The 27,428-nt window shown below is 43.8% G+C and overlaps 1 protein-coding gene across 4 annotated transcripts in view; it reads right to left on the bottom strand.

The window, feature by feature from the left end:
* RUNX1 (RUNX family transcription factor 1) overlaps positions 1 to 27,428 on the bottom strand; it is a 153,684-nt gene that overhangs the window by 118,991 nt on the left and 7,265 nt on the right. Inside the window, exon 1 of one of the 4 annotated variants that reach the window (XM_090122298.1) lies at positions 17,881 to 27,346. The exons of the other annotated variants lie outside the window; for them this stretch is intronic. Coding sequence (XP_089978424.1) covers positions 17,881 to 17,914 — 34 coding nt within the window. The 5' untranslated portion in view covers positions 17,915 to 27,346. Of the gene's footprint in view, positions 1 to 17,880; positions 27,347 to 27,428 lie in introns of those variants that run through there. 4 annotated transcript variants of the gene reach the window in all.

A 27,428-nucleotide genomic window follows, 5' to 3' on the forward strand; every position in this document is an offset into this window, starting at 1 on the left:
TGCTTTGTAACAAATGGCTTGATTCCTCAAATGTCTACTGCAGTAATCTCAGTGTGGACATAACAATAAATCTGAGGTTATGCTGTATCTCTTCCTTTTATAATGTCAAAATGAAAAGAATAACCACCAGCCAACTATGGAAATTGTTTAAAAAAACTGAGATTAAAATACAGAGTTTCCAAAGTGGTGTGGTTATTGCTGTGCAGTTCACTACACTTAGTTACAAAGAAATTTCTAACCAACTAGGCATTTTTATAGTACATTGATTAATTGATGGGAAATCCTTTCCTTCTTTCCAGGGTTTCCTAAAAGTAGCATCTTAAAAATGAGAATGCTTTGTATATGAGAAATCAAATAATACTGCTTTTTGATTCATTGAGTTTGTCTTGAATACACTCCATTGCTAAAAATGCTGACATCTTATAAATACTTCTAAACTTCCTTTGATCTAAAAAAAACCAACAGAATTTCCATCATGAAATAAAAGTTTTGTTCTGCAAAATTTCAAGAATAGAAAGTGCAGAGAAAAGGTTTTCAAACTGTGTGAATGAGCCTACTGCACTAAGCTGACATTAGCTTTATCTTAACTGCTTTTGCTGCTGTTTGCACAACTCTGGATGGGGAGCTCTTGCCAGACCCATAGTCACAGACCATTGAGCCTTCCTGACGTGGGAAGTGCTGGGGAATGAAGTACCCAAACAAGATGCTTTCTAGAACTACTGGCACTGAAAGGGACACATTTCCAGTCTCACTTTTTTGTTTTTAGAAACAAACTGTTCAAAGTGTAACCAAAGTTGCATACTAGCAGCAGTTCTGCAGTTCAAAAGGGCATTACTCCAAAAGATAGCAGCCAGTAACGAGGGAACAGAAGTCAGAAAGCCAAGCACTGAACAGAGATAGGTTTCCTGGAAGCACACTGATAGGGACTGGCAGTTTCACTGCCTGCCTATACTCCTCACATCGTAGTGCTCCAACTCTACCTCCTTGGTATGGCATCTCTTGAAGTAGTAGTGGAAGTGAGTCAATTATGAAGTGATTTAGATAATTAACTACTTTCCTAGAACTACAGAGGAACTGTCAATCTCTGGAATCCTATGCATTTTGCCTGCAGGGTAGAAGTAGATAAGATGAGAGAAAAAGAAGGTGGACCAATCTGATCTTAAAGGTTTTTGTATCTTTGCCAAAGTTTCCTTTTTTTGAAAGCCAGGGGAAAACACTGGTAAAAATCCTTATGATCATCCTATTTAAATCCTGTTTTCCAGCATTTCATAGCTTTCCCAGTTGAAAGAACAATTACATATGTAACTTATTAAGTCTTCCTTCAAATTTAGTAAAGTCTGTGGACTCCTGTGACCTCTACCGGGTAAGGCAAAACTCCACAATCATGATGGTAGCCCTGGGATGACAGTGTATAGAACCTCAGAAAGTCAGCAGTCCCAACCTACAGTCTCAGATTCCCCAATCATGCTGTTGTACAGCAATTTGTCTGGGTGCAAAGCTTAGGGTGGGGATTCATCTCACCTAATTTTAGCTTTGTCTTGTCTAAGCCAGTCTAAACTATGCTCCCTTTATAGTCACTGGATGTTAGAAAGTCACTGCCAGAGGGTGATTCAACCTACTTATCTTAGAGACTTGTGCTGGTAACCAACCCTATATGGAGGTTTCTCTCTCACTTTCTTTCCACCCATGAACTAGAGAAGAGAGAACAGATTGAGCTAGATGCTTGACAGATAGGTGAGATGAGTCTCATCTCCATTCAGCTTGTTTCTTTATCTGTCTCCTAGTATAGCAGTCACCTTTTCCTAAGCATTTTTGGAACTTGCAATCTTCTGGCATGCTGATGTGGAGTGCAACTTCCAGACATGCAGGACTGGCCTAAATCTGAAATAGTTATTATCATGCTTTTTTTTTTTCTTCTTTTTTTTTCTTTCCCCCCCAGCAGCTGTACAAACCGATCTAACAGCTTTAGTGTAATGACTAGAGGACATTTGTTTTTTGACCTTCTCTTCCTAAGGCTTAACTTCATTATGGTGATTACAGCTACTAGTGAAACAATAGCATTACTTCTCAACCAGTAGATAATGTAATAAATTCCCCTAAATCTTCTGAAGTAACTGCACAAGGCTTTAAATACGAACCCTCCATTAAAGTCAATGGGAACTTCATGGCTAATGCTCCACACGCTTCTTTAGAAATGAGTGTCCTAATCATTTTTCCATTCTGCAGAAGCAGTTACTGCACCCAAGTTTAATATTAAAAAGAGTGAAATGTCAAAAGGCTGAGGCATATCCTAGGTTATATGCACAATGTCAAAATAGCAGAGATCTCTATCTAATTCAGGGAATATATGTACACAGATCCCATTTTAGACCTTTTGGAGCAGTGAGACAGCTGCTAGTGAAATCACTGGTACACATGCAAGTGAGTCAGAGAGGAGAAAGAGTAATGGGAGACTCCCACAAGTGGGAAACTCAGTAGATGTAGACACAACTATGCCAAACCAATTTACAATTGCACATAGTTAAGCCATGATTTGCACTTTGATGATGAGTGAACAAGAAGGAAAAAAGCTGCCTGTAAGAAATTACTCATCCATTTCTTTTTCTTGGGGAAAAAAAAAAAAAATAGAAAAAGAAGAAATAAGCACCCTTATGAAAGAGAGTTGTTGCATGACATCACCAATGTTAGGAATATATTTAAAAACTTTTCTAATAAGTGTCAGGGTCATGGCTTTGCCATCAGTTGCGCCCAAAGGCACACAGCCAACTTGGGGTGGAACTGGTGGATCTGAACTCCCAGCACAACCTATTTATGGGACATGAATGGACATGGAAATAAATGAGGGCTTAATATGGTATGTTAACATACCTGAGAAAAAAATCCAACCTTTCCTCTTTTTTTTTTTTTCATGCATAGAAAGAATTACCTAAAATATTCAGGAAATCCTTCCCAGCTTTGCTCCAAAGGATATTTCTATCCTAAATAGTGTGAGAGCCTTGGAATCATGCAGAGATAAAAGTATATCTTCCTTTTGAAAGCCTGAGTAGCATTTCAGAGAGTAACTGCAAAGCAGGAGTATGTGTCCCACACAGAAACAGAGGATCTGACAAGTTCATCTTGAAATACCTTAAGTGACCACACATTTAGGGACAGAATAATAAATACAACTGAAAATTTAAAAAAGTCATTAGAATAGTTTCCTAAAAGCATTTGCTAACTTAGGCTTTAGATGCCAGCCAGCTCAACTGGCACATTGCACGCTGCCACCACTCCATGTTTCAGGGCTTTTGAACAGGGAATTTCTGCCAGTACATGTGCTCCAGCCATACAGCCACTATGGCCACCTGGGGAAATGTCTGCATTTGGGCAAGGCCTATGGGGCATCCTATGGGACATTCCTGGGCCTATGGGAGGAAGCCTGTCCCCAGCACGGAGCTGCCCGTGTCCTTTCCTGCTGCTGCACAGCAGAGGGCAGGAGGTCACAACTCACTGCCCTGGGGCTGGAGCTGCATCACCTCCTTCCTCCATGACCATGTTCTTCAAAACCAGACTTGGGACTGATGAAGACCACAGCGGAGAAACAGATCTCCAATCTTGTCCTCCTCTACCGCAGTGAACACAGGGCCTCCTGGGGGTTAATGTCCACTTCTGGCTTTTTTCTCCCAGACCTTCCTGTCTCTAGAGAAAGTTGCCGGAGAACCATTTGTAAGACCTTGGTTAAGTTACATACGTGGCAGTGGGCAAGGCCAGGTGTACGTGTACTAACTACCCTGAGCCCATGCAAAGAATGCCAGCAGCGTAACCATTCTCCACACCCTGGGCCATACAGTAGATGTGATTTTCAGCATCAGCTAGGAGGAGTTTGGTGTAAACAGAACAAACAAGGATCCTGGTTTATCTATAGTCATCTTCCATCCCCCAGCCTCCAGTGGTGACCTGTTTCTTCTACAGTGCTTTATGCTGTCAGACTGCATGGTAACAAGATCTTTTTAGCAGGAGTAATTTCAACTGGAAACTAAAATGAATTTTATGACAGGTTCACATCCATGTGCATAGTCTATTCTTCTCTGAGTGTTGTCTCTGCCAAAGAGTGGTGTAGTATATTCAAGGAAGTAAAATGAAACCCCTTACATTATGGTTGGGATTTCCATTTCCAGGCATAAAATCAAGGCAAGCTGCACTTGATACCTGATACTCTGACACTGTAGGTACTCTCAGAGATGTGTGCATAATCAGAACAGAGCTGTTGGGTAATCAGTGAGGACTGAAAGGTAGTGGTGAAAGAGTAAGAGGGAGAACAGAAAGGACCTTGGGCTGAATACCAATAAGGCACACCATGGTGTAACAGCCAGCACGTGGCTGAGAACCAGCTGCAAGACTTAAGTTGTTAAGTTAAGTTCCCTTTGCATCATGGACACACACCAGAGCACAAGGTAGTATGAAGAACAATATTTCAGGTGCTTCTTTGGAGTTTCTTCCGTAGAATAAACTTTTCCCACAATCTCAAGGATAATGCATGGAATGCACATGAAATCAGATGCGGTGGTGGTTATTTTTGTACCATGGAGACACCCCAGAGTTTAATTATGATGACCAGCAAGAAATTACAGCCAACAGCAAAGACCAAATCTGTTTCATAAAATATAGATTAGTCTGAAGCGCAAGATAGTTGCTCTATTTAATTGTATTTTTTTAATTAAAAATGAAATCTCTGGATCCATTCTGGCATTCTCCTTCTCCTTGTTATCTTAAATGCTTTCCATCAGCTGGCTTGGAAGCTCCCATGTTATTAAGAATGTTTGTGGTGTTGGCACAGGTTGCAATAAGAGATCATCAACAATGGCACCAAAGTATTAATATATAGCAGCATTCTTGTGGCTGTGTGAATTTATTGCTTGTGAAGGGTGACTCACTGATAGCTGTGGAGACTGAGATCCTCTGTTAATCCACACAAAAGGGAAAGCAAACAAGTCTCCCACTCAGCATTCGCCACAGTGCCTTTCCTTTCTCAAGGTCCGGCTCCAGAGGTAAGAGAAGACGCGGCAGGACGTGCAGGCAGCCAAGGCTCTGCTGGAACTGCAGTGAGCAGATTCACAGCGAGGACATGAAGCAGCCCACTCCTTTCAGAGGTTCTTCCTGACCCGGCCATCAGCCTGTGGCACTCAGACATTTCCAAAACAATTACCACGTAAGGCTGTGGAGCCTCACACCATTCACGCCATAGCTGTGATGGCTACTCTTCCTTGTTTAGTGTGCTCTGATTGTTTATTTGGGAATAGTAGGAATGGAACAGGCTGCCCAGGGAGGTGGTGGAGTCACTGTCCCTGGAGGCATTAAAGAACCACATTAATGTGGCACAGAGGGACGTGGGCAGTGGGCATGGTGGGGATGGACTGACAGTTGGACTAGGTGATCTTAGTGGTCTTTTCCAAATTTAATGATTCTGTGATGCTATGATTCAGTTGTGTTCTGTCCCTTGCTGGAAAGCTTGCAGCAGACTGAGCCAGAAGAAATGTGCTGGGTGCTTTGCCTGGTTGTATTACTACGTGCAAAAGCAAATGTGCAAAGGCTTGCGTATTTGCAGCACAGCTAATTCCATCAGCCTCTCAGGAAATAACATCCTTATTTTTAAGCATTCTGCAGGCTTATTGTAACGTACGCGGCTGTTGGGCTTCCCCGGATGCATACCCACTGCTATTCTGTAGCTCCCTGTTCTGCTCTGGCTAGAGCTTTCCCTTCACTCTCTTCAAGCAAAGATGCAGGCTCGCAGGGGTTGGGGTTGTACCTTTGAAGTGACTCTCACAGGACATTACAAATCTCCCTGGAAATCTGCCACAAAATCTAGTTTATTTTTAAAGGTTTTACTTTTTGTCTTAAGAGCAACAGCTTGTCTGCAGTCCTGGAAACACCATTAGGGGTCTGTGTGACTCAATTTATGACTCAGGAAACTGCTTATTCTGTCTTTCAAAGCGCTACATTTTTAGTTCCAGACTTCACTCAAATTGAAGTCAGATCAAACTGATTTTTTCCCTTCTCTGAGTAATTTAATTAGTCTGCACATCTGAGGAAGAAAAAAAAAAAAAAAAGGAAGAAAAAAAACAAATCCTCACATCTTACAACAAATATCTGCTGGGTTATTATTTGGCCTAAAGATAACATGGTTGCTTATCCCATATCTCACTTCTTTGAGGCTGCTCTCCTTCACATTGACTGCCAGGTAGTTGTGGGCATTTCTGGAGTGTCCACATATATGTGCTGCATTTGTCTGCTGACAATATTCAGATGTCCTGCCACCGCTAACACCTCCTGGATTAGAGTTAATGCACAGCATCAGCATCCTTTGGGCTGTCTAAACCTTCACCAGAGCACTGAGACAACACAGAGAACTCCCATCTGTACAAGAAACATGCCATTGCACAGCCTCCAGTTCAGAAAGCAGCTCAAGAAGCATATTTTTGCTTTAGCAGACTGCTCTCCCTCCCTGCAACCCATGCTGAAGACAGCTGAATTAGCTGAGCTAGTTGGACATCACTGTGCAGTTTTCATCCCCTTCCACCTATTTCCATAATGTCCTGTAACCTACTGCAGGGAATCTGCTTTAGCAGGGGGGTGGACTAGGTGATCTCCAGAGGTCCCTTACAATCCCTACCATTCTATGACTCTCTGAATATTAGTATAAAATATGCCTCGGAATGCTAACACATTACATAAGGAATAAAATGAATTGCTGGCTAGCAACAAGCTTGAATTAGTTCTGAGTGGCAAAGCCCTTGTCTGAGCCCACCTCCATCTAGCACTAACAATGCACTCACACCACACTGACATGCTTTTTTCACTAAACACACAATTTGCAGGAAACCTGCTGTAAGATGACAATTTTTAGAATCATCTCTAAGCAATAACTCACTCCTTTTCAGTTCAAACAGATTCTCACTCTCTCTCTCTCTCTTTTTTTTTTTTTTTTTTTTTTAAATCTGACAAGTGCAAAATGAAGAGAAACCCTTCCTTTCCCCTCACTTGGGCTGAAATATTTTAGAAAGCTGTACCTGTGGCCTAGGGTAACTTTTTTATATGACGACAGCAGAGTTCCGAGTTTAGGTGATGTGTCTGAGAGAACAGAGGGTGAAGTGATGCTGTGTTTGAAATGGCAAGCAATGGGAAAGCCATTCACAGTAGGAAGGTAATTAAAAGCAGGAGGCCAACACACAGCACAGCACTGAAGAGGCTTCCCTTTGCCTGACTGAAGGAAAAGAAACTGTTGGAAGGACTGGAAGGACTGTGGTAGGGAAAGCCCTGGCTTTGCTCTGTATTATTTTCTCATGATGAGAGGGTAGCAGGGGGCTTGGCTTTTGCTGGCTTGCCAACACTCAGCCCCAGCCTCCATACTTAGGAGCAGCCTGGAGCTATCCTCGCACCCAAGCAATGCACCTGTGTTATGACCTGCACTCACATTTTCCATCACCAAGAGGTGCTGGTGTGAGCTGCTTCCCCCTGTTCCAACAACATTGCCTCTGTCTGGAATAGGCATTATGGGATGAAAATGAGAGGAAAAAAATTAAGCTGAATAGGAGGAAAATTTGCTACCATATAGCCTGTTTAGACTGCAAACTTGTCTCCCCAGGGAAGTGATAGGAAGCACCATAGCTTGAGTCACTTATAACTACACAGGACTAAACCATCAAGAAGGCAGAGTAGGAAACTATCCTGCCCTGGCAGCAGGGGAGCTTGGCTCACTGCAGATGATGCAGTGCTGAGTTTCCAAGCGGCTATGAAAACAAGACGAGGCCAAGAGGAAAACATCCACTCTAGGCTTTTAAAAACAGAGCAACTGAAGCCTCCTGATAATTCCCAGTGATTTTTTTTTCTTTTTTTTTTTTTTTTTTTCCTGGCTAACCTTGTCTGTGCAGGCTGCTGCCTACACCTCAGCTGTTCATTGGAAAACCAAACAGAAACCCAAGTGCGAAATTCTGAGCCGTACACTTAATACCTGACTAGGAGGGAGTCATCCAGCATTGAGTCAGGGCTTGCAAAAAGTACTCCCCTTGTCTCCTGCACGAGTCTGCAGCCCTGGCCTTCAGAACAGACCCCACATCACTCCCTGCACTGCACCCGGGTCTTGCTATTACTTGGTGTCCCTGAGTGCATGAGAGAAGGTTTGGGATGAAGTTCAAGGTATCATTCAAGTTCAAGAAGTTCTACTTCTGCTTTGGTGGAAAGAAATAGAATATTATATTAAGTTCTATATAAAACACCTGGATTTTCATTACAGCTTGGGCATCCTGAAATGGAATTAAAATTAAGAGTAGGATTTGAACATTACGTCTGTTTTTCATGCAGTTTGGCTCTCAGTCTCTGCTTTGCACGAACTTCCCGTATGACTTTGCAGAAGGCAGTTACCCCCTCTATCTCACTTCCCCTTCAGTGAAGTAGGAGGTGGAGGATCCTGCTTGCCACTCACTGTCTATCTATGTCTCTTAGGATGATCCACACTGAAGAAAAAGCCTGTCTTACAGCCCTGTCATGTTGGGGACAGACTCTTGAGCCCACTGGCCCCCACCTCTGAGGCATCCAGGGAAAAGGAGTTAAATCCTTTGCACAGAAATAAGCAGAATGTTAGATGTCTATTTCCTTGCCCCAGCACACAGCTCCAGCCCCTGCTTGAGCTTCTTGGCTGCAGAGCCACCCACTGCAAACAATGGTGCTTACCACAGTTTTTGTTACCCCTGCTCCTCCTGGGCTGCTCCTTTCCTAAGGAGCGTTTGAGAGCCAGCAGAGTCTTCATCTACATTAGTACCCATTCTTCACAAAGTAATAATGTAATTAGTGCATACTCCAAAGAGCAAATGAGCACATGATGTTGAACCAAATGTACAGGCTCTAGAGATTGCGGTGTGATAATTAATGGTTACGAACAGGGTAGGCTTAGAGGGCAAGATGAAGTTTCACTGTTTTAGGACATCAAACAAACACATGCATAAAAGGAGTCACTGGTCCAAAAAAAGAATATAAATTTGATGATGGCAATTGAGAGGCAGATGCATGGCTCTTGAAGGGAAAGTCGGTCGTGTGTGCTTTGAATAACAGGCAATTATCAGTGGCTTTTCCTGCTTGCTCTGAAGAACATAGAAGAGCATCAGCTGGAAACTTGATCTACAAGAGGAAAAGCGCTGCTGCATTTTCAATCATATGCAATCAGTATGGTTTGGCTGGACCGGTTTGCCTCAACAGTTAGATTTGTTACAAGGAGTCAAGGAAAATTTTGTTCATTTGCCACTTGATTGCACAGTTACCTCATGCAAACTCTTTTAGACCAAAATGTCAGAAATTCAAGGAAGAAACACCAGGGCTGAGATGCAAGTGAGAAAGCAACCACACATCCTTTACATCCTTTCTAGTAAAGATGCTGTCCTGAGCAGGACAGTTGCTGTCTGACTGGCACATCTGCCCAGAGAAGCTGTGGTGCCCCATCCCTGCAGGTGCTCAAGGCCAGGCTGGACGGGGCCCTGGGCATCAGCCTGAGGTGGAGGGCAGCCGTGCCCATGGCAGGGGTTGGAGTGGTGTGGGCTTTGAGGCCCCTTCCAACTTAAATCACGCTATGATTCTATATTTTATGGTTTTCTGTCAAGAAAATAAAATGCTGGGAGTGGATGGGCTTTGAGGTCCCTTCCAATCCAAGTCATTCTGTGAATCTATGACACATCTTTGTGATGAGGGGCAACACGCTCTGGCCAGATAGGAGAAACCATGGGAAGCACTTTTGGGCCTCTGCATCCAACACTGGCACTGTGTTGCTACCTGACAGCTAGCGTAACAAAACCCCTTTGGCCTCTTGCCACAAAATGCAGTTATTTGCAGCATCTGGTACCTGAGCTCTCAACCCTAGAGGAAGACCAAGATATGAAAGCTGTGATTATTCATGTTTAAGCAACAGCCTGTGAAATAAATCTAAAGGGTGTTTACCATGAAAAGTTACAAGAAATAAAGTACTTAAAGAAACAGACAGGTGAGTTTGTTGCTCCTTTTGGTACTTTTTGGTACTTCTGAAGTTCAGAATAATATTTATTTTCAAGCTACTAATGCAAATACAAATGAATTAATCTTTTTCAATGTTTTCTGCAGAATATGTCACTGTACATATTCTGTACAGTGTTAGAACTGTACTGTCCTAACTGTGTTAACTTTTATTTTCAAATTGCAAGGTGCTCAGCTCATGGACTGAGATGATGCCTCTGACAAAAACTCCAGAGAGAACATGTATCAGGATTCATTTGCTCCTTACATCACGCAAACCATTTTCTTTAGGCTGTTTTAGTAATCTTTCCCTGAAACATTTCCCTCTTTAGTATTATTGGTAGATCAGAATGTTTTTTTTTCTTAAACGTACTTCAAGCAGTTTGAATTGGGTGTATCCTTTCATTGAAGAATATACTAATTTTCAGGGGACTACATGAGGTTAAAAATAGAGAAAAGTTTCACAAAACTTCTGAAATACGTTGAAACGGAACATCTGGACACTCTCAACTTTAGATTAAAAAAAACCAATTTATATCTTAAAGTTTTATTCTCTCTCTCCAGTTTTTCCTTCACTGTTGACTGCAAGTAGCTGAAGGAGCTCTTAATTCTTGTTTGCTCTTCTTTTTTTTTTTTTTTTTCCACTGCTCTGTCAATTTGCTAAACTTCTTAAACTTTGAGAAGTTACAGATTAGTTAAAGCAGACATGCAACTCAGTTTCTAGGCCCACAGCTTTCTGAATTTCTTTAGAATAAAGTCTGAGGCAAAAGAGTGAAAAAGAGCTGTGAAGATCCAATCTCTGCATTTGGTGTGGGGGGGGGAGAGGGAGGGATTAAGTGGATTGTTATGTAGAATCATAGAATCATAGAATCTTTAGAGTTGGAAGGAACCTCTAAGGCCCATCTAATCCAACTCCCCTACAATAAACAGAGACACCAAGCTAAGTCAGATTGCCCAGGACCTGATCCAGCCTCACCTTGAAAGTCTCCAGGGACAGGGCATCAACCACAACACTAGGCAACCTGTTCCAGTGCCTCGCCATCCTCACTGTGAAAGATTTTTTTCCTTATATCCAACCAAAATCTACCCTCGCTTAGATTGAAGACTTCCACAGAAACGTAGACTTTCACAGAAATTAAAATATTCCCCCAAGCATTTGGCTAGTCCTCTTTTCTTTTCTTTTCTTTTCTTTTCTTTTCTTTTCTTTTCTTTTCTTTTCTTTTCTTTTCTTTTCTTTTCTTTTCTTTTCTTTTCTTTTCTTTTCTTTTCTTCTCTTCTCTTCTCTTCTCTTCTCTTCTCTTCTCTTCTCTTCTCTTCTCTTCTCTTCTCTTCTCTTTTCTTCTCTTTTCTTTTCTTTTCTTTTCTTTTCTTTTCTTTTCTTTTCTTTTCTTTTCTTTTCTTTTCTTTTCTTTTCTTTTCTTTTCTTTTCTTTTCTTTTCTTTTCTTTTCTTTTCTTCTTCTTTTCTTCTTCTTTTCTTCTTCTCTTCTCTTCTCTTTTTCTTTTTCAAGAGTACTTCATTAAAGACATAAAGATATAATGAAAAAAATGAATAGATACATACAGGATATTCTTAGCACTATATTTTTCACAGAAAACAATCAGCTGAAGGTTTATTTGAAACTAGAATGTCTTCAGGAACCTTGAAATCTCCATGTCTTTAAGCAGCTAGTTTCCAGAAAAGAGGGTTTTCTACTGAACAAATGTATTACTTCTTTCACTGCTGGATATAAATACTTCTGTCTCCAAAGAGGACACATTTTTCCAAGCACTCATCAATTTATTCAAGGAATAAAACCAGAAGTTCCTTAAGAAAAGGCATGGAGGACTGATTGAGCTGAAGAAATCCTGCCAACCATGTAAATCTTAGCACCACCTATCTTGGGGATTTATGTTTTTCATACAATACATAATTCAAGTCACAGTCAGCTGGGTGTGTCAAAAGTTTTGAAAGCAATTAAGCAAGTTTTTGGCAGGAAAAAACTCCTGTCCAGGTCAGGGAAAGCATGTTACATTTGCTATGTTTCTCATGTTTTCTTTAAGTATCTTCAGGTTGCCTTTCTCTGGGAGAGTATATGGGACCACTTGGATTTTAGACTAGACCCAGATTAGCTTTTCTTTAACATTATGAGGCTCTTGTGTTTTTAGTCAGAGAATGCACAAAGTACTTCCATAACTATCGTATCTGCAATCCTGGCTAAAATCTATTGCAGCCAAAGCCACACTTGTTTCATGCTGTGAACTGACATGAAACGTAAGAGATTCTTCTCACAAAGGTATTTTCTACTTTCCCTCCACAGCACTTCCACCATCATTGGTTAAGCCAGCTCATTCTGGAGCCTGACATTCAGGAATGACATGGAGCAAGCTTGGCACGTAAGCCCCATTAAAAGTGGAGGATTGACTCTTAATTTCCAGGAAAGCTCCAGAAAACTGAAGTTGTCTTGCTAGGCAGACAAAAATTATCACGTCAGTGTTGTACCACAGCCCCTGAACCACTGCCAGCAGTAGACTGTTGCCTACGGAAGGATGAGTTGTACATAACGAAAAAATACCACCTAACATTGAAAACTTCCTGCTAATACCAATGATCAAGATGCATAAATCAAAATCTAGTCCAGATATTCTTCTCAGCTTGCTTACAAACTAACTCTTCTTCTTCTGCACTTACACATACTTGTTTTTTGCTTTTTTTTTTTTATATATATTTTTTTCCAGCTTTTAAATAAACTGTGTTGAAAGCCACAGAAGTGATCCGGAGCCTTTTCCCTTCAGAAGCCTAATGATCTGAATGAGCAGCTGGCCTGTAACATGAGTCCCACTCAGCAAACTGCCTTTGTGCACATCCCTGCAGCTAAAGAGGGGGTTATTGGGTGTCCTTTGGCAGGTGCTACTGGATTAAGGGTGGCATGCAGAAGTTCTGAACTGGGGCTTTTTGTCCAAAGTAAGTAAACATCATCTGCATAATCTTGCAATCCTCTTCCTCTCCTACCAGGAATCCAGGATCTTGTAGCAGTATTTTTTTGTTTTGTTTTGTTTTTTTGAGTGTGCGTATTTCATTAAGATATACATACCAGTTTTGTTTTCTGGAAGGTAATTGAGAAATTGCAGGCTTTTATTCTGAATATGTTTTGTGATATTGTAGTGTCTATTCCCCCCCAAGTACTGAGCAAAAACATCTCCAAATTTTAGCCGGTACAACAATTGGCTTTGGCAGGAACAATCCCAACCCATGTTCAAAGGGATCTCCAGCAAGGGCAGAGACACTCTCCTTCATTTCTACTGTCTGGCACCAAGCGAAATGGACTGAAAGCAGTAGCTCATTTCTGTCAAACACAGGATGCAATTTTTTTTATAGGGGCTAGGAAGCCATGGCATCAGAGTGGCAGAATAATAGGTACTCATCCCCTTCCAGTATAAACATGCCAAACCCATAGCAGGGGAGCTGTGAATTAGAAGCTCACCAAGATCCCTGTACTCACAGCACAGACCAAACCTTCTATGTAGCGGCAGAGCTGGAGCAGACGAACCCGCTCTGCCAGGCTTCCCACTTCAAAGCAACAAAAGCCTGGAGGGGAAGTATTGTGCTGGAGATGCCAAGAGGAAAGGCATAAAGGTGTGCTCTGACTCCCTGCTGGTTCTGGGGACCTCATTCAGCAGTTTCTTCCCTCTTCTCCTCTCCACCTTTCCCATATCTACTTCCTCTCTTCTGTTGATAGTCTCTTTTCATTAAAGCTGGGCTCCTTTTGCCCCTTTTCTTTCATCCCCTACAAAGCCCCCTCTGAATCTCTATGTGCTTTGCTTTCACACAGTCACCTTTTTCCAAGCAGGAACTCATCTAGAGGAGAAGCTTTGCCCAAACCACCTCATCCAGCCACTACCACTTGCTTTTTTACCACTCTGGTTTTATAGCTTGCTTTTCTTCTACTCTGAATGCAGAATCTGAAGAACTGAATATGAAGACATGACCTAAAGAGACAGGGGCAAATTCATAAGCGGAGGAGTCATGTCAGAATTGCTGATCCCACAGAAACTTCTGCACTGTGAGCTTCACAGCTATTTGTCGTTCTTATAGCAAGCATGTTGTTTGCATTAGGGAAGGAGTTATTTCATACTGAAATATTAGAAAAGATAGCTAATTCAGCAGATCGGGAAAACTGCTTTCATAGAGGTCAGAGAGACTTTTTGTTAGCTTTGAACTAGGAATGTCAGTTTTTGTTTTTAGCTTACATCTTTTGTGCCTCTCTCTGCTACAAACATTTGACCCTCCTCTTTATTGGCTGCAACACTTTGCTTTGTAGTGTGAGCACATGAAGGAGGCAGGCAACTCCTGAACAAAGCCAATGCACCTGTCCTGAAGGCAAATGAGGCCGCTCCCAGCTGCTTCCTCCTATACAACAGGACTAATACTCAATAACTCAGTTGACATCATCAGATCAGTTATTCCAGGGCAACAACTCCATAGGCCCCATGTTTGAGGTGTGGCAGCAGTAGGGTGAACCTCAAATCCTTCTTGCAGAGCTGCCCCAGTACCTGCACCAACCGAGTGACATAACCAGAGTGAGCATCCAGACAAGGACAGTCCTGGCAGCTCTCTGTGCCCTCTTGTCACACCGAGAGCTGTCTGAGATATGAACAGGGCTGGTTCCTTAGTGTGTACCTTCATATACCATGGGTTTTCCATGCCTGCTGGGTAGCTCACAGTTTATCTCATGATCACCTCCTCTCAACCAAGAGCTTGCCTGGCTCCACTCTCACCCACAGCCTGCTTCATCAAATGACAAGGAATAGGCCAGTGAACAACCTGTTGGTGACTCAGGCATTAGCCAGGCCGTCTGGATTGTGATGGACACTTGCTGTTTCTGCTTCACCTGCTCACTGCACAGAGGATTTGGACTTCCTGGTTTGCCAACACTGGCAGAATCATTGTGACTCCCATACACTACAGTGAACTTCAGTAAATGAAGAAGGGATCCATCCACACTGGCTTTTACCAAAGAGCCCTGAGAAGCTGGTTCAGAAGAGCTGTCTGTAGCAACTGCCCAATACTGTGCATGTACCCATCCCCCAAACACAGTCTGCTAGGGGTGTTTTTGCATGTAGAGAACCAGGGATACCTGCAAATACTCAGGAGAGACTACTGTCCTTTAAAGGAACAGTCTGAAATTGCCATACAATCTTTGTGACAAATTCTGCAAAAGAGATGATACCTCTTGAGTTATAATGAAATCCCTGTGGAATGGCTCTATCATGTTGGTCATTAATACAAGTCAACTTCTTTATAGTTTTCTGCTAAGAAAATAAAATATTCTGAGACAGCAACGTGTTGCAGTTGTGACACCTACCCTTTAGCTGGTCCTGTAAGGAAGTAGACCTATTTTTGACAGAAACTCACATTAACAAACAGTAGCTTTTGTGGTTGTCTGAGTGGAAAGCCCTTATCAGGAGAAATCCATTTGTATTGCAAATTAGATGGTAGGGAGTAGACAATGAACCACCACTTTGTCTGTTTTAAAACCTACTGATGGAAGTTCACAGTTGATGTCTAAGCATTTTTTCTATTGGGAGTTCAAACACCAGCTGCAGCTTCTTCCCTACGGCTTATATGGAAGCTCTGGTTTGAATTTGCCATTTTGAACCCCCAAAGATGAATCCAGCCATTAGGGTGCAGGACTTTGGTCAAATTCATGAACACTTTTACATGATAGATCTGTATGAAACAGAACTGTAGTATAAACAGCACACCATGGCCAAAAGCAAACACAGCTTTCTTTTGCTTACAGCAGGCTTTGTCTGAACTTTAGCAGTTAAGATTTGTCACACTTTTCTGCAACCCTGTTGCTGCATTTATATAAAGAAAGACTTTCTAGGAAGAAAATAAAAAAATAAAAATAAAAGGCATATACAAACAAGTGCAGAAACGAGGTTTTCCCATTCACCATCAGCTCTCCAGCCCAGCCTCTTGCAGAGCTGCTGCTTTTGGGAGCTGAGGGGTGGCACCTCTGCAGTTCTCTGCTGCTCTGTCAGATGTAAAGAAGACATGTTGGGAGTAAGACAAAACAAATCTGAAATACTGTTGGAAGAAATGAGGTCAGCTAGCGCTATCTGTGACCTAGCAGAGAGCTTCATATACCTCCATTCTGCCTATCGTCAGCAACCAAGGAATGATTGTGGTGGAATTAGTGGTGTACGTGGCTTTTGCCTTCCCACAAGAAAAAACCTAGTGCTTTCTGCAGCTTCACTTTCTATGAAACTCAGTGGGGCAAGCAGCATTGCATTCACACTTCTGGCAATTACAAGATGAAATCAAAGCTAATCAAAGCACCATGAAGTGAAGCTGCTGACTACAGTTGACTTCTAAGGAGCAGCCTCCTCCACTGGTAGAGAGTGAATAAAAGCAAACTGAACTGATGCTGGCAACAGATAAGGACACCGACAGGCTCCTGTAGGGGAGTGGAAAGGCAAGTTTCTGACTCAGGGCACTGGCAGTACCCACGCACAGCCTGGCTGCTACTTCGCTGTAGGCATGGCCTTGGATTGCCCCAGTGCCACCAGGAAAATGAGGAAAAACACCCACATTGCCTGTTAAGTGTGGCACGTGGCACACGGTGCTGTCCTTCTGATCCCCACACAAATCCCCAGTGCTCCCTAGAGGAGCAAAGCCAGCCCACAGCCTGCCCTGCCCTGCCTACCACCACCTGCCTTTAGTAACAAAGGGCTGAACCCACCGTTCCCCAGCTTGTGTGCCCCTGCTGTTCCGCAACTGCTTACCGGGCTTTCAAGCAAATGTCTCTCTTCTTCTTCCTTCCCTGCACACCCGTGATGCTGTCCTGCTCCCCTCTCTGTGTCCTCCTTTGCTGTCGTACCCACAAAAACTTGGCACTGACTTCTACGCTGGAGCTCCTGTAGAGTTGGCAGCCTGCCTCACCTGCCTGCACGTCCATTTGTTGTCTCTGGGCTGGTTTGTGTTTTCCCTTTTATCCTAGAAGCTGGCTGAGGCAGGGATGCTCTCTTTCATCTGCTCTTACGCAGCACCTAATTCTGCGAGGAAACCTGGTCTCGTCCTAGGCAGTAAGTTCAGAATAACACGATGATGACCTGTTCCAGTTTTGGAAAAGTAGGCTCAAATGAAAAAGAAGACATGAAGAGCAGTGGCACATAAAACAAGGTATTGGGGGTTGTGCATCAGCATCTGTCCAGCAGCCTGTTGGTGCTTCCCATAGGATAATGTCCGTGTCTATATAAAGTGGTCTCAGGCCTCCTGGGCAAAGTCACCTGCCTGGACAGAGGTGCTGGAGGAGAAGACATCAGAGGAGACCTGGCAAGCAGTAAGTATATAGTATGGTGAGTACATCTTACAGGTGCTCAGAAGAGGCATTATTTAAGGTATAAAGTAAGTGAACACAGTGTGTGTGCAAATAATATATGGATGTGCCTAAGTGTACACAGTTGTGTATATATATACTTATATATTGTATGCTATGAACATGCACTCATAAACTGTAATAGTCTACAAGAATCAGGCAAACTATGTGAAAAGAAAATTGCTGAATGCTCTGGAAAAATCCCTAACCAGACATTCTCCCAGTGAATGGCCTAGGGGGAGGGATGGAAAGCATCCCTATTACTTTAGCATTCAAAACTGATTGCATTGAGTATGCTGCCAGCCCAGGAAAGCTTCTCAGAAGATTTTGTTGTTTCCAACGACTAAACTGCTCACTGCTTGCTCTGATCTCTGTACAGATATGCTCCGTGGTACAGAAAGGAAACTCAGAAAAGAAACTTTGTAACCTAAGACAATCTTTTTTCAAGAGAAACTAATGCAGATGGGTTACTAAATACAGAAGGTGATGCATGTTTCCATAACTTACCAATAAATGACACAGGGAAATAGATTTTCTTCATTTTCTGCCACACAAAAATAAACTGAAACAATAAAGAAGTTCATGTTGGTAACTCTGATGCAGCCACAGGCTCTCCAAAAAACCCAGCTCCATTCTCTGATCACAATTTGCTGTACTGAGAGCACCACAGGGAGCCTCGAGACCTTCAGTCACTGGCAATTGGATGTGCAGGCTGCTCTATAGGCTATTGGTGGTGCCTTGATTCCCTTGTCTAGTTAGACTTGAGCAACACATTTGACATGGTCCCACACCATATTCTTATCTCTAAATTGGAGAGTTATGGATTTGAAGGCTGGACTATTCAGTGGATGAAGAACTGGTTGGATTGACGCAGCCAGAGAGTTGTGGTTGACATCTCTATGTTCAGGTGGAGGCTGGTCACAGGTGATGTCCCCCAGGGGTTCGTAATAGGCCCAGTGCTCTTCTGCATCTTTATCAGAGACAGACAGTGGGATTGAGTGCACCCTCAGCAAGTTTGCTGATGACACCAAGCTGAGCAGTGCAGTTTGTACAATAGAAGAAAGGGATACTATTTGAAAAGTGTTCCCATGAGAACCTGATGAGATTCAACAGGGCCAAGTGTAAGGTGCTGCACTTGGGTTGGAGCAACCCCAGATGCATATACAGACTGGGAGAAGAACTCATTGAGAGCAGTCCAGCAGAGAAGGACTTGGGGATTCTGTTGGATGAAAAGCTCGACATAAGCTAGCAGTGTGCGCTTGCAGCTCGGAAGGACAACAGTATCATGGGCTGCATCACAAGAGAGGTGGCCAGCAGGAAGAGGGAGGTGATTGTCCCTGTCTGCTCTGTCCTCGTGAGGCCCCATCTGGAGCACTCTGTCCAGACCTGGAGCCCCCAGCATAAGAGGGATGTGGGGCTGTTGGAGTGGGTCCAGAGGAAGACCACAAAAATGATCAGAGGGCTGAAATACCCCTCTTATGAAGAAGAGTTGAGGGAGCTGGACTTGTTCAGCCTGGAGAAGAGACGGGTCCAGGGAGAGCAACCTTCAAGTACTTAAAGAAAACTTATAAACAGGACAGAGACTTAGTTTTTACATGATCTAATAATGATAGGACAAGGAAGAATTATTTAAAACTAAAAGAGGGGAGATTTAAGTTAGATGTTAGGAGGAAATTCTTTCCCCAGCAGGCAGTGAGGCGCTGGCACAGCTGCCCAGAGAAGCTATGGTGCCCCATCCCTGGAGGTGCTCAAGGCCAGGTTGGATGGGGCCATGGGCAGCCTGAGCTGGTGGGGGCAGCCCTGCCCATGGCAGGGGTTGAGGCAGCATGGGCTTTAAGCTCCCTTCCAACCCAAACCATTCTGTGCTTCTATGATTCTATGCTTCTATGAAAACCCTAGTCTCTCAGCTTGCTAGCATATGAATATTTAAAAAGTTTAGACCAAGCTATGCAGGAAGATTTTGTGAAGGTTTCACACTTAAGAGATGAAGAAATATCACAGATGTTCCCAAGGACAGGGCAGCAGGATAGGCTGGGGTACACAATCCCAGAAAACATGCTGCCCAAGGGGAGGGGGAGAGAGCAGGCACATCACAGATAAGAGGTCAGGAGTGGCCTTGGAGGGGAATGAGATGCATGGTCCCTACCAAGAGTGGGGCTCTAGCAAGGGACTGGTACTGCAAAACTTCTCATGCTGGAAAGGAGCAGGGAGAGAGGAGCTGAAGGATCCCAGAGTTTGGGCCAAAGCAAGATGGGCTGCAGTAGGGCTGGAAGTAAAAAGACACAGGATCATTTCTGCTGCAGAGAAGAAAAAGCATGGGCAGAGAGTCACAGCAAAGAGCATGAGGTGACTTCAGGCAGTATCGCCTGCCAGTGGGCTCTCCAACTTCCTCCCTGCACCACTGCGATTGACGTTAGTTCTTGCCAAAACCATTTTTATCTTTTTGTTTCATTTCACGCTTCTCACAAACAAAGTTTCGAAAATACCGATACAGCAAGGCCATGTGCTGTACCCTTCACCTTTCTTCTACTTGATTTCCCTGGGGTGCTCTCCTGAACGTTTGTACAGCTCCCAACACAGCAGGCTCAGCTGTGGAGCATGAGAGTGAAACAAAAAGTGTGAAGTCATAGGGAAAACTGTGAGATTCAAAAGTTAGGTAGGCAGTATTTAAAATTAATGTGCTACCCGCGTTTTTATTATCTTTGTTTTTTTGGAATAAAGTGTGTTGACATTTTATTCCCCTGAAATCAGGCAAGCCCAGTTTTTATCAAATTAAAAAGAATAAGCTGTGGGAATTATGTGACTGATGTTGATAAGAATGCTGGTCAGCAGTAGTAAAGAAGCATGTCCCTAGATATCTTTTGGGACAAAGAGCACTCTGATAATACTCATGAACTTTATGCAATCCTAAAGACAAATACAATCCTGGTTACAAAAAGAAACCCCCTTTTCCGTTGAACTGAGCATATGAATCCCTGAGTGATCAGGGATAAAGAACTGAAATTGATTTATGTTAGCACGTGGCTGATCCTTAAGCAGAGACATCCCGAACCTGAGAGTACCTAAGCCTAGGGAAAGCCTCAGCTCCCTGCAGCAGGACAGCTCATGTCCACCACCTTTGCAACCTATGCACCCATGAGCTTGCACTACTGCAGCTCGTGCAACCGGCTGACAGCCTTACAGCAGGAGTGCCGGATCGTGCAGGCATGAGCAGCATCACGTCCACACACATGCACAGCATCAGGGCCAAGGCGCTGCACGCAAACCACAGCCTCGTGTACACGCAGAGCTGGTGCAGGTCTGTGCTCCTCAACAGCAACCCGAGGAGAGCCGCCTGACCCTTCGGATGGAGCAGCCCCTTGAGCCATACAGAGAGAGGGGAAAAACAAGCGAGAAACTGAAAAAAAAAAAAAAAAAAAAAAAAAAAGTGACAGAATTGAACAGCAAAGAAACAGCAGAGCCAAAAAGCGCGAAACAGGAAAGCGGCAGTGACACTCGGGCTTTTTTTGTGTGTGTGTGTCCCCCGCCCCCCCAGCAGGGACGGAACTGCTGCAAGCGTAGCACAGGCTGTTATCAGCCCCGCGCAGGGGCTGCGGTTTGCTCGCTCTCGCAACCCTCATGCAACCGTCGCTTGTTTTCCGACAAACAGGATGCCTCCATTTCGCCTGGCAGCTTCCCCGTGCTTCGAGGCGAGGGGCAGCCCCGTGCTGTCCCCGGGGGGAGGACTCAGGTGCACCCCAGTAGGGCAGGGGGAGAGCACAGAGCTATCTCCTTCCTGCAGCCCCTGCTAATGGCAAAACAAGAGGCATGTGGTGGGGGCTTGGCTGAACCGGAGGGGGAAGTCTGAGCTTCCATCTTGCTCACTTTTTTATTATTTCACCAAAAAGCAGTTATTACAGTAATGCTTATGAAATGTTTCAGCACATCCAAGCTTCTTGCCTCCTCCCAGCCCATCTCCCATTGTGTAGTGGCTGCAGGGAGGGGGATAGTGCTGTACCTTTGCTGTGCCGTGCCCCCACAGTCAGGATCATGGTTGTAGGGCACAACCATTTAGATGGAGATGCAATCAGAGGAACAACAATCTCCTTTCAGGTGGCTATAAAGAGTGACAAGGTCTTCCCTGAGCCTCCTCTTCTCCACACTGAGCAAATCTAGTTCCTTTAGCCACTTCCCATCAGACTTATGCTTCAGACCCATCACAGCTTTGTTGTCCCCTGGACGTGCTCCAGGGCCTCTATGTCTTTCTTGTAGTGAGGGGACCAACACTGGACAGAAGTTAGATGCAGGAAAAGCAAAACTCTCTCTGTTCTGGTAATTGCTTGGCTGAAGGTGAGCCTCTGGCAGCAGAGCTGGAGCTCACACCAACAGCAGCACAAACTAACTGGTGCATCATTTCTCCACACATCTCCCAGGACAGCAACCTCTAGTTTTGCTGCATGCCTGGAGATTCCTGGGCAGTCTCCAAGCTGTGCAGTCTCCAACTGGGGTGGCCAAGCTGAGCTTCTGCCCTCCCCGCTCTGCAGGCGCAGGAGGCACTGAGCACCACTGACTGCCAGGATGGTGCTAAGCCAGGATGGAGAAACCCTGAACCCGCTGCTTTTCCTGGAGTTGAGATTCTGATGAGCTGAACAAACGTTGTGTCACAAACAGTTTCTCAGCTAATCTTATTTCTTTTTCTGTTCCCGAGTTGCCCACAAACAGCTCATAACACGTTCAAGTTAGCCTGCTGCTCAAAAAAGTCATCGGAAAACTTTTTTTTTCCTGGATTTTCTTCATGGTTTGCTATTTGAGCTGGATGGCCCAGTTGTGGCTAGAGACGTACGGTAACTGTGCCCTGAGAGAATGAGCACAATGCTAAGGCATCTTTCTGACAAAAACATCTGCCTAGCCAAATTTACAATTCCAAGTGAACAGGAGATCATGTTGTGCAGTCTGGCTCAGAACTGTAAGACAAAAAAAAAAAAAAGAGGTTCTGCTTCCACTTCTCTCCCCGACTTCTGATATGATCACTTTTCATGGTTCTTCATCCATAAAAATGAGGATTGTGCGCTTCCCAGAGCTGTTTAAGCAGTTTCTGAAGATGACTGTATTTGATTACTGCCTGTATATCATTTTGGCCCAGTGTATGTCAAACGGAACTGCAAAGCTTTTATCAGCCTGCTTTTCTGTGGAGACAGAGCTTATGTGATAGCTCCCACTCCCTCTGTGCTTCCGCTAACTTTTCTGGCTGTGGGCCAACTTCAACTAAATTCCATACAGTAGAAGTGGCCTTAAGTTTCTACAGCTTTCCTGAAACATGGCAATAGCGAAGGTTGGTGTTCCCAGATCCCAAGCATTCACTCATCCAAGAGAGATTTTAGAGATTCCTCAAAAAGAGAAAAACCGTGGATCAGATTAAAGCCTTATCAGGTGTCAGAAAACATGGCCACAAGACCCACATCTATAGGAAACCAGTCACCAGCTCTGCCTAGGATAGCATGTCTTGTCTTTTTAAATGCAACAAACGAGACTTTCCTTGAAAGAGCACAACAAATTATGAGACATCTTCCACAACCTGACTGTGGAGAGCACAAACAGGCTGATGAGAGCATTTGGATTTAACAGAGTTAACATACACAGCAGAGTTACCTGTGCTGTTTGAGGCAGATCTCTATCCATCTTATCCTAAGTGCTGCCCCAGCAATTCATTAGCAGCATGATAAGAACATTAATGATGTTACTGATCACATCATTAGCATCTGCCCTAGCTGGGGGCAGCCTCAGTATGCTCCAATTCAAGTTATCTCCCATGTAACACTACAAAAGGCCCATACTAGCAGCCTGAAGTCAAATGGGGTGAGGCACAGTGACAAGAGGTCCAACATAAATATTCATACAGAAAGCAGCTGCTGATGTCACAAGGGCTTTCTGTTTGGATGCACTGATGTGCCCTGCAGAAGGCAAGCCAGCATGATTATCGGTCTACATACTTCATGTAAGGCACACTGAAAGGTGATTCTGAAGTAAGACAGAAGAAAAAAAAGAAAGATAGAAAAAGAAATCCCACAGGTATATAAGTACTTGAACAAGCCTTTTAACTTAATATTCTCATTGCTGTTTATCCACCATGGTGTATCAGAATCCTGGCACAAGCTGCCTACCAAGTTTCACATTTACTAGTATCTGCTGAATGTGAAAATGTAAAAGGCTCTGAGATTACTCTGGAAATACTTCTTCCCACATTTCTTCTTGCTCTCATGCCCCAAACCCGCCTTCCAGCTTTGCACTGATTTTGTGGCATTATTTAAACTAAACCTGTAGGCTAAATCTCAAGAGGCCTTCTGGAAGAGCTTGGTATGAGACAAAGAGGCAAGAACCCACTGATACACAAACCCAGCGATCTCATGGGCACCTGGTGCAACAAACTAAACTTCAGATTTCAGAAGAAAATCCAGAAACTTTTATGTGTATTCACTATGCATGCATAAAGGATGAAATACACAATTTGTTGTTCCAGGTCTATCCACAGCAGCAGGGTTTGCACAGCAGCAACCAAAAGCAGCCAGCTCCTCTGTCCTTTTCTGTCCTGTATCTGTAGGGAAGGGCTGATCAAAGGAGGCCGGTACCAGGTGTGAGAGACAGAGCAGGGTGGCTTCTGGCCACCTGTATCCATCTAGTTCTAACCAACACAGAAAGCTACCAGGGAAGAAAAGGTTGATGATTTAATAAGCAGGTAGGGTAAAGGTATGAACAATGGGAGACTTAGTTCAAACATTCTGCTTCTGAAAAAATGAACAAATGCCAGTGGATTATTCTTGGAGCACAAGCTGTGGGAGTGACTGATAGTGCATTATTCATTTTGGGGCTGGCTAGCAGAGGCAGCTCAGCACCTGGGGCTCAGATGTCAGCAGCTGGGGCTGTGAGCTCTGTCATCCACCGATCCCCTGAAATCACACCAGCTACAACTGCTTGCAGTATGCAAACTGGAAAACACAATTCCCAGTGGAAATAGCCCTAAAACCCAGAGGTTTGCTGGAGAGAAGGTTTGCTGATACAAGGGATTCTACTGCACAATAAAACACTTCTTCCCCTCCTTAGAATCACAGAATCATTAAGGGTAGAAAAGACCACTAAGATTATCAAGTCCAACCATCAGCCCATCAACCCATTTTTTCTCCATTCTGACTTTCTCACCCTCTCTTCTGTACTGGCTTCTGTTCAGTGTTTGCTATGGTTTTTAGTTTTCTTTTTGTTTTTCTTTTTTTTATATCTATACTCCTTGGCAATCAAATACATGATACAACTTTTTTTCCTCCTCCGTTTTGCGATAACTGAAGACATTTTGGTGTCCCTATGCCAAAAGGAAGGCTAGGAACAGTGTTAGCAAAGTAAGTCATGCACTAGAAATGTTTGGGTTAATGTGCTCATGGTGAATGTTGCAAACAGCAGCATTTTATAAAAACCTCAATGACAAGGTAGCTTGTTTTCTCACCAAGGAGAAATAAGAGAGGGAAACTATGCTACAGCCAATTATCTCCTAAAATAGGACAGCTAATGCTTTTATATAAGTTATTTTCCTAAATCTGATTTCAATCCCTCTTTGAACAGCAGTTTTCAAATAAGGCATTCTTTAATGCCACAGGAAAAAAAAAAAATCCAGCAAGGCCTTGCAAAAAGAAGGGCTCAGACCTGAACATGCTAAGGTTTCAAGGCAGAAAGGAACTAAGGAAAGAAACTCAGCTGTCTTGGCTGCCCCATCAGAAGCAGTGTTACTCCTGTAAGGCATTTAGGATATAAAGGACTGGTCATTAACAGGGCTGAGAAAGACTTGCTGGAGAAATAAGCAAAGGCTCAGTGAGAAATTGTCTGATGGGAAGAAAATAATTCACAAACTTAGGATGAAATTGGTGCTTAAAAACTGTTTACCGACATTCTTTACTTTTCCCATTAAAACATGAGCCTAAGTCACCCTTACTCATATAGGTGCCTGTCTGATGACATAACTTCAACCCACAGGGGAGCCACAAATTCCACTTTATATTGGTACAGGTCTGGTTATAGCAGGGCACCATTCCAAATGGAAAGAGACTAGGTATAAAAGTGTTGATGCTGGCAAAGTTTACTTCTGTGCACTACAGTAAGGAGCACTTCAGGACTACTGGAGCTTTGCTGTTGCATAGTGTAGAACAGATGGACTTAAAAATATCAGCACAAATAATACCACCCTTCAAAAGTAGTACTTGAAATTGTTTGGACTGTGTAGGAAACTGTAAAAAAAAATGACCTTTTCTTTTGCAATCCCTATTAAATTAAAACACAGCAATAAAAGTTCTGACTGTTACAATAAAACGTCAGTGGTTTATTTCAGCACTTCGAAGCTTAAGAGGTTTACTCTATCATTTTTTCCTTTCATCCAGGCAAGTAATTCCTTAGGTTCCACAACAGCACAACACATTGCAGTCAAAACAGCGCATTTCATTGAGGAAAGCAAATTTTATCCAGCGCAGGCAAGTACAGGCAGAATAATCTTGTGTTTGTGTGGAAAACCTGAGTCTTGCGGTCCATCTGCAGATGCTACCAGCTTGTTGGAGGACCCCACACGAATACAGCATGACCTCCACAGCAGATGGACAAAATAGCAGTGAATTTCTTTGCAAAGTGCGTGGTGCATGTGCAATTAAACTACCCTGTATTGCAACAACTGATTCACTGACCCCCATGCAAATGAGATTAACAAAGTCTTAACTTGAATGTACCTTCTAGCCATGAATTCTGTTACACCCAGCCCATGCAAAACCCCGAGCTCATTTACACATAGGTCCTGAAAAACAGAAGCATTTTACAGAAGTCTGATATTATCTAGTAACCGTGTTGTAAAATAAATTGTACTTCCTACTAACTGGGTGCAGTATGCTCTCTTGTATCAGCACCCTGCAAAAAATGATGTGCAATGCTGACAAACGATCAGCAGCCACGGTGGCTGACTGACCACATAGGTGAGACCTCCTCCTCGCTGCCTGCTATGGAAAAAGGATTTTCAGGGTTGCTTTCCCAAGCTGTGGCTACACGTGTAAGTCCTGTCCCACTAGAGTGCTTCTCTCAGAGGCTCTCCTTACTTCAAGAGGGAATGCACCGCCTATCCATTCTTACACCCCTGCCATACATGCTATGTGCAAACCAACAGCCCCCAACCAGAAAAAGACTCCCAGCTGACACAGAGTTCCTTCCACAGCCACGCATAATAGGCCATAAACCATTTTTACACACCAATATTTCCAAGGTAAAAGAGACAAAAACTTTCTGTAGTTACAGTTCTGCTAAGTGGAGTCATATGAATTACAACTGCACCTCAAAGCAATGTTTAATTTAGCCCCTAGGTCAGCACTGGCATTCAGAGTTCACCTCCTGTCTTAGTCATGACTTCATTCTTGTATTAGTCTTTGCTCTTGGGGAGACAGACCCAGCCCTTCACAGCTGGTGGCCATTTTGTCACTGCCACTGCTACAGGGAGGAAGCAGGATGTTATCCCAAGCACTGTATTTTGCTCCTGGCCATGCCCTATAGAAACGGGTGGAAGCGCAGCTGCAGGCAAGTGGGAGTAAAGCGGTGCTGCCTTGAACCTCTCCACGTGGCTAATAACAGTAGTGACAACTGGAGGTGCACCTGCCACCCCCACACACCAGCACTGAGCACACCTACACATCCGAGGGTTTGCTGGCAGTGACTTGCATCTGTCGGTGTCACCGCATGAGATGGAGGGAAGCTTTCATTTCGCTGTGCCAGACTGCCTTCCACTACCTTTTGGTACCACAGCACGTACATAAAGAGTGCTGACAGGCAAGGAGGTTCATCCGTCCCCTGTGCAGCCTGCGATGCCCTGTTCCAGCTGCTTGGCTTGCTCACTGTGCATGCATTTGCTGAAGGTGAGGACAATGCAGGGTGCTTCAACAGTGGTGACTGAGCTCTGCATCCCTCAGTGCTTGTTCAAGGCTTCTGGGATATTCCCACTCAGCATGATGCAGGTGAGTGCCACAAGCCAGCTTGAAAAGGCTCTTACAAGAGCTGCATGCAGGGCT

Source organism: Phasianus colchicus, chromosome 1, assembly GCF_987193195.1.
Source record: "Phasianus colchicus chromosome 1, bPhaCol1.hap1.1, whole genome shotgun sequence".
In the NCBI taxonomy this organism is placed as follows: Eukaryota; Metazoa; Chordata; class Aves; order Galliformes; family Phasianidae; genus Phasianus; species Phasianus colchicus.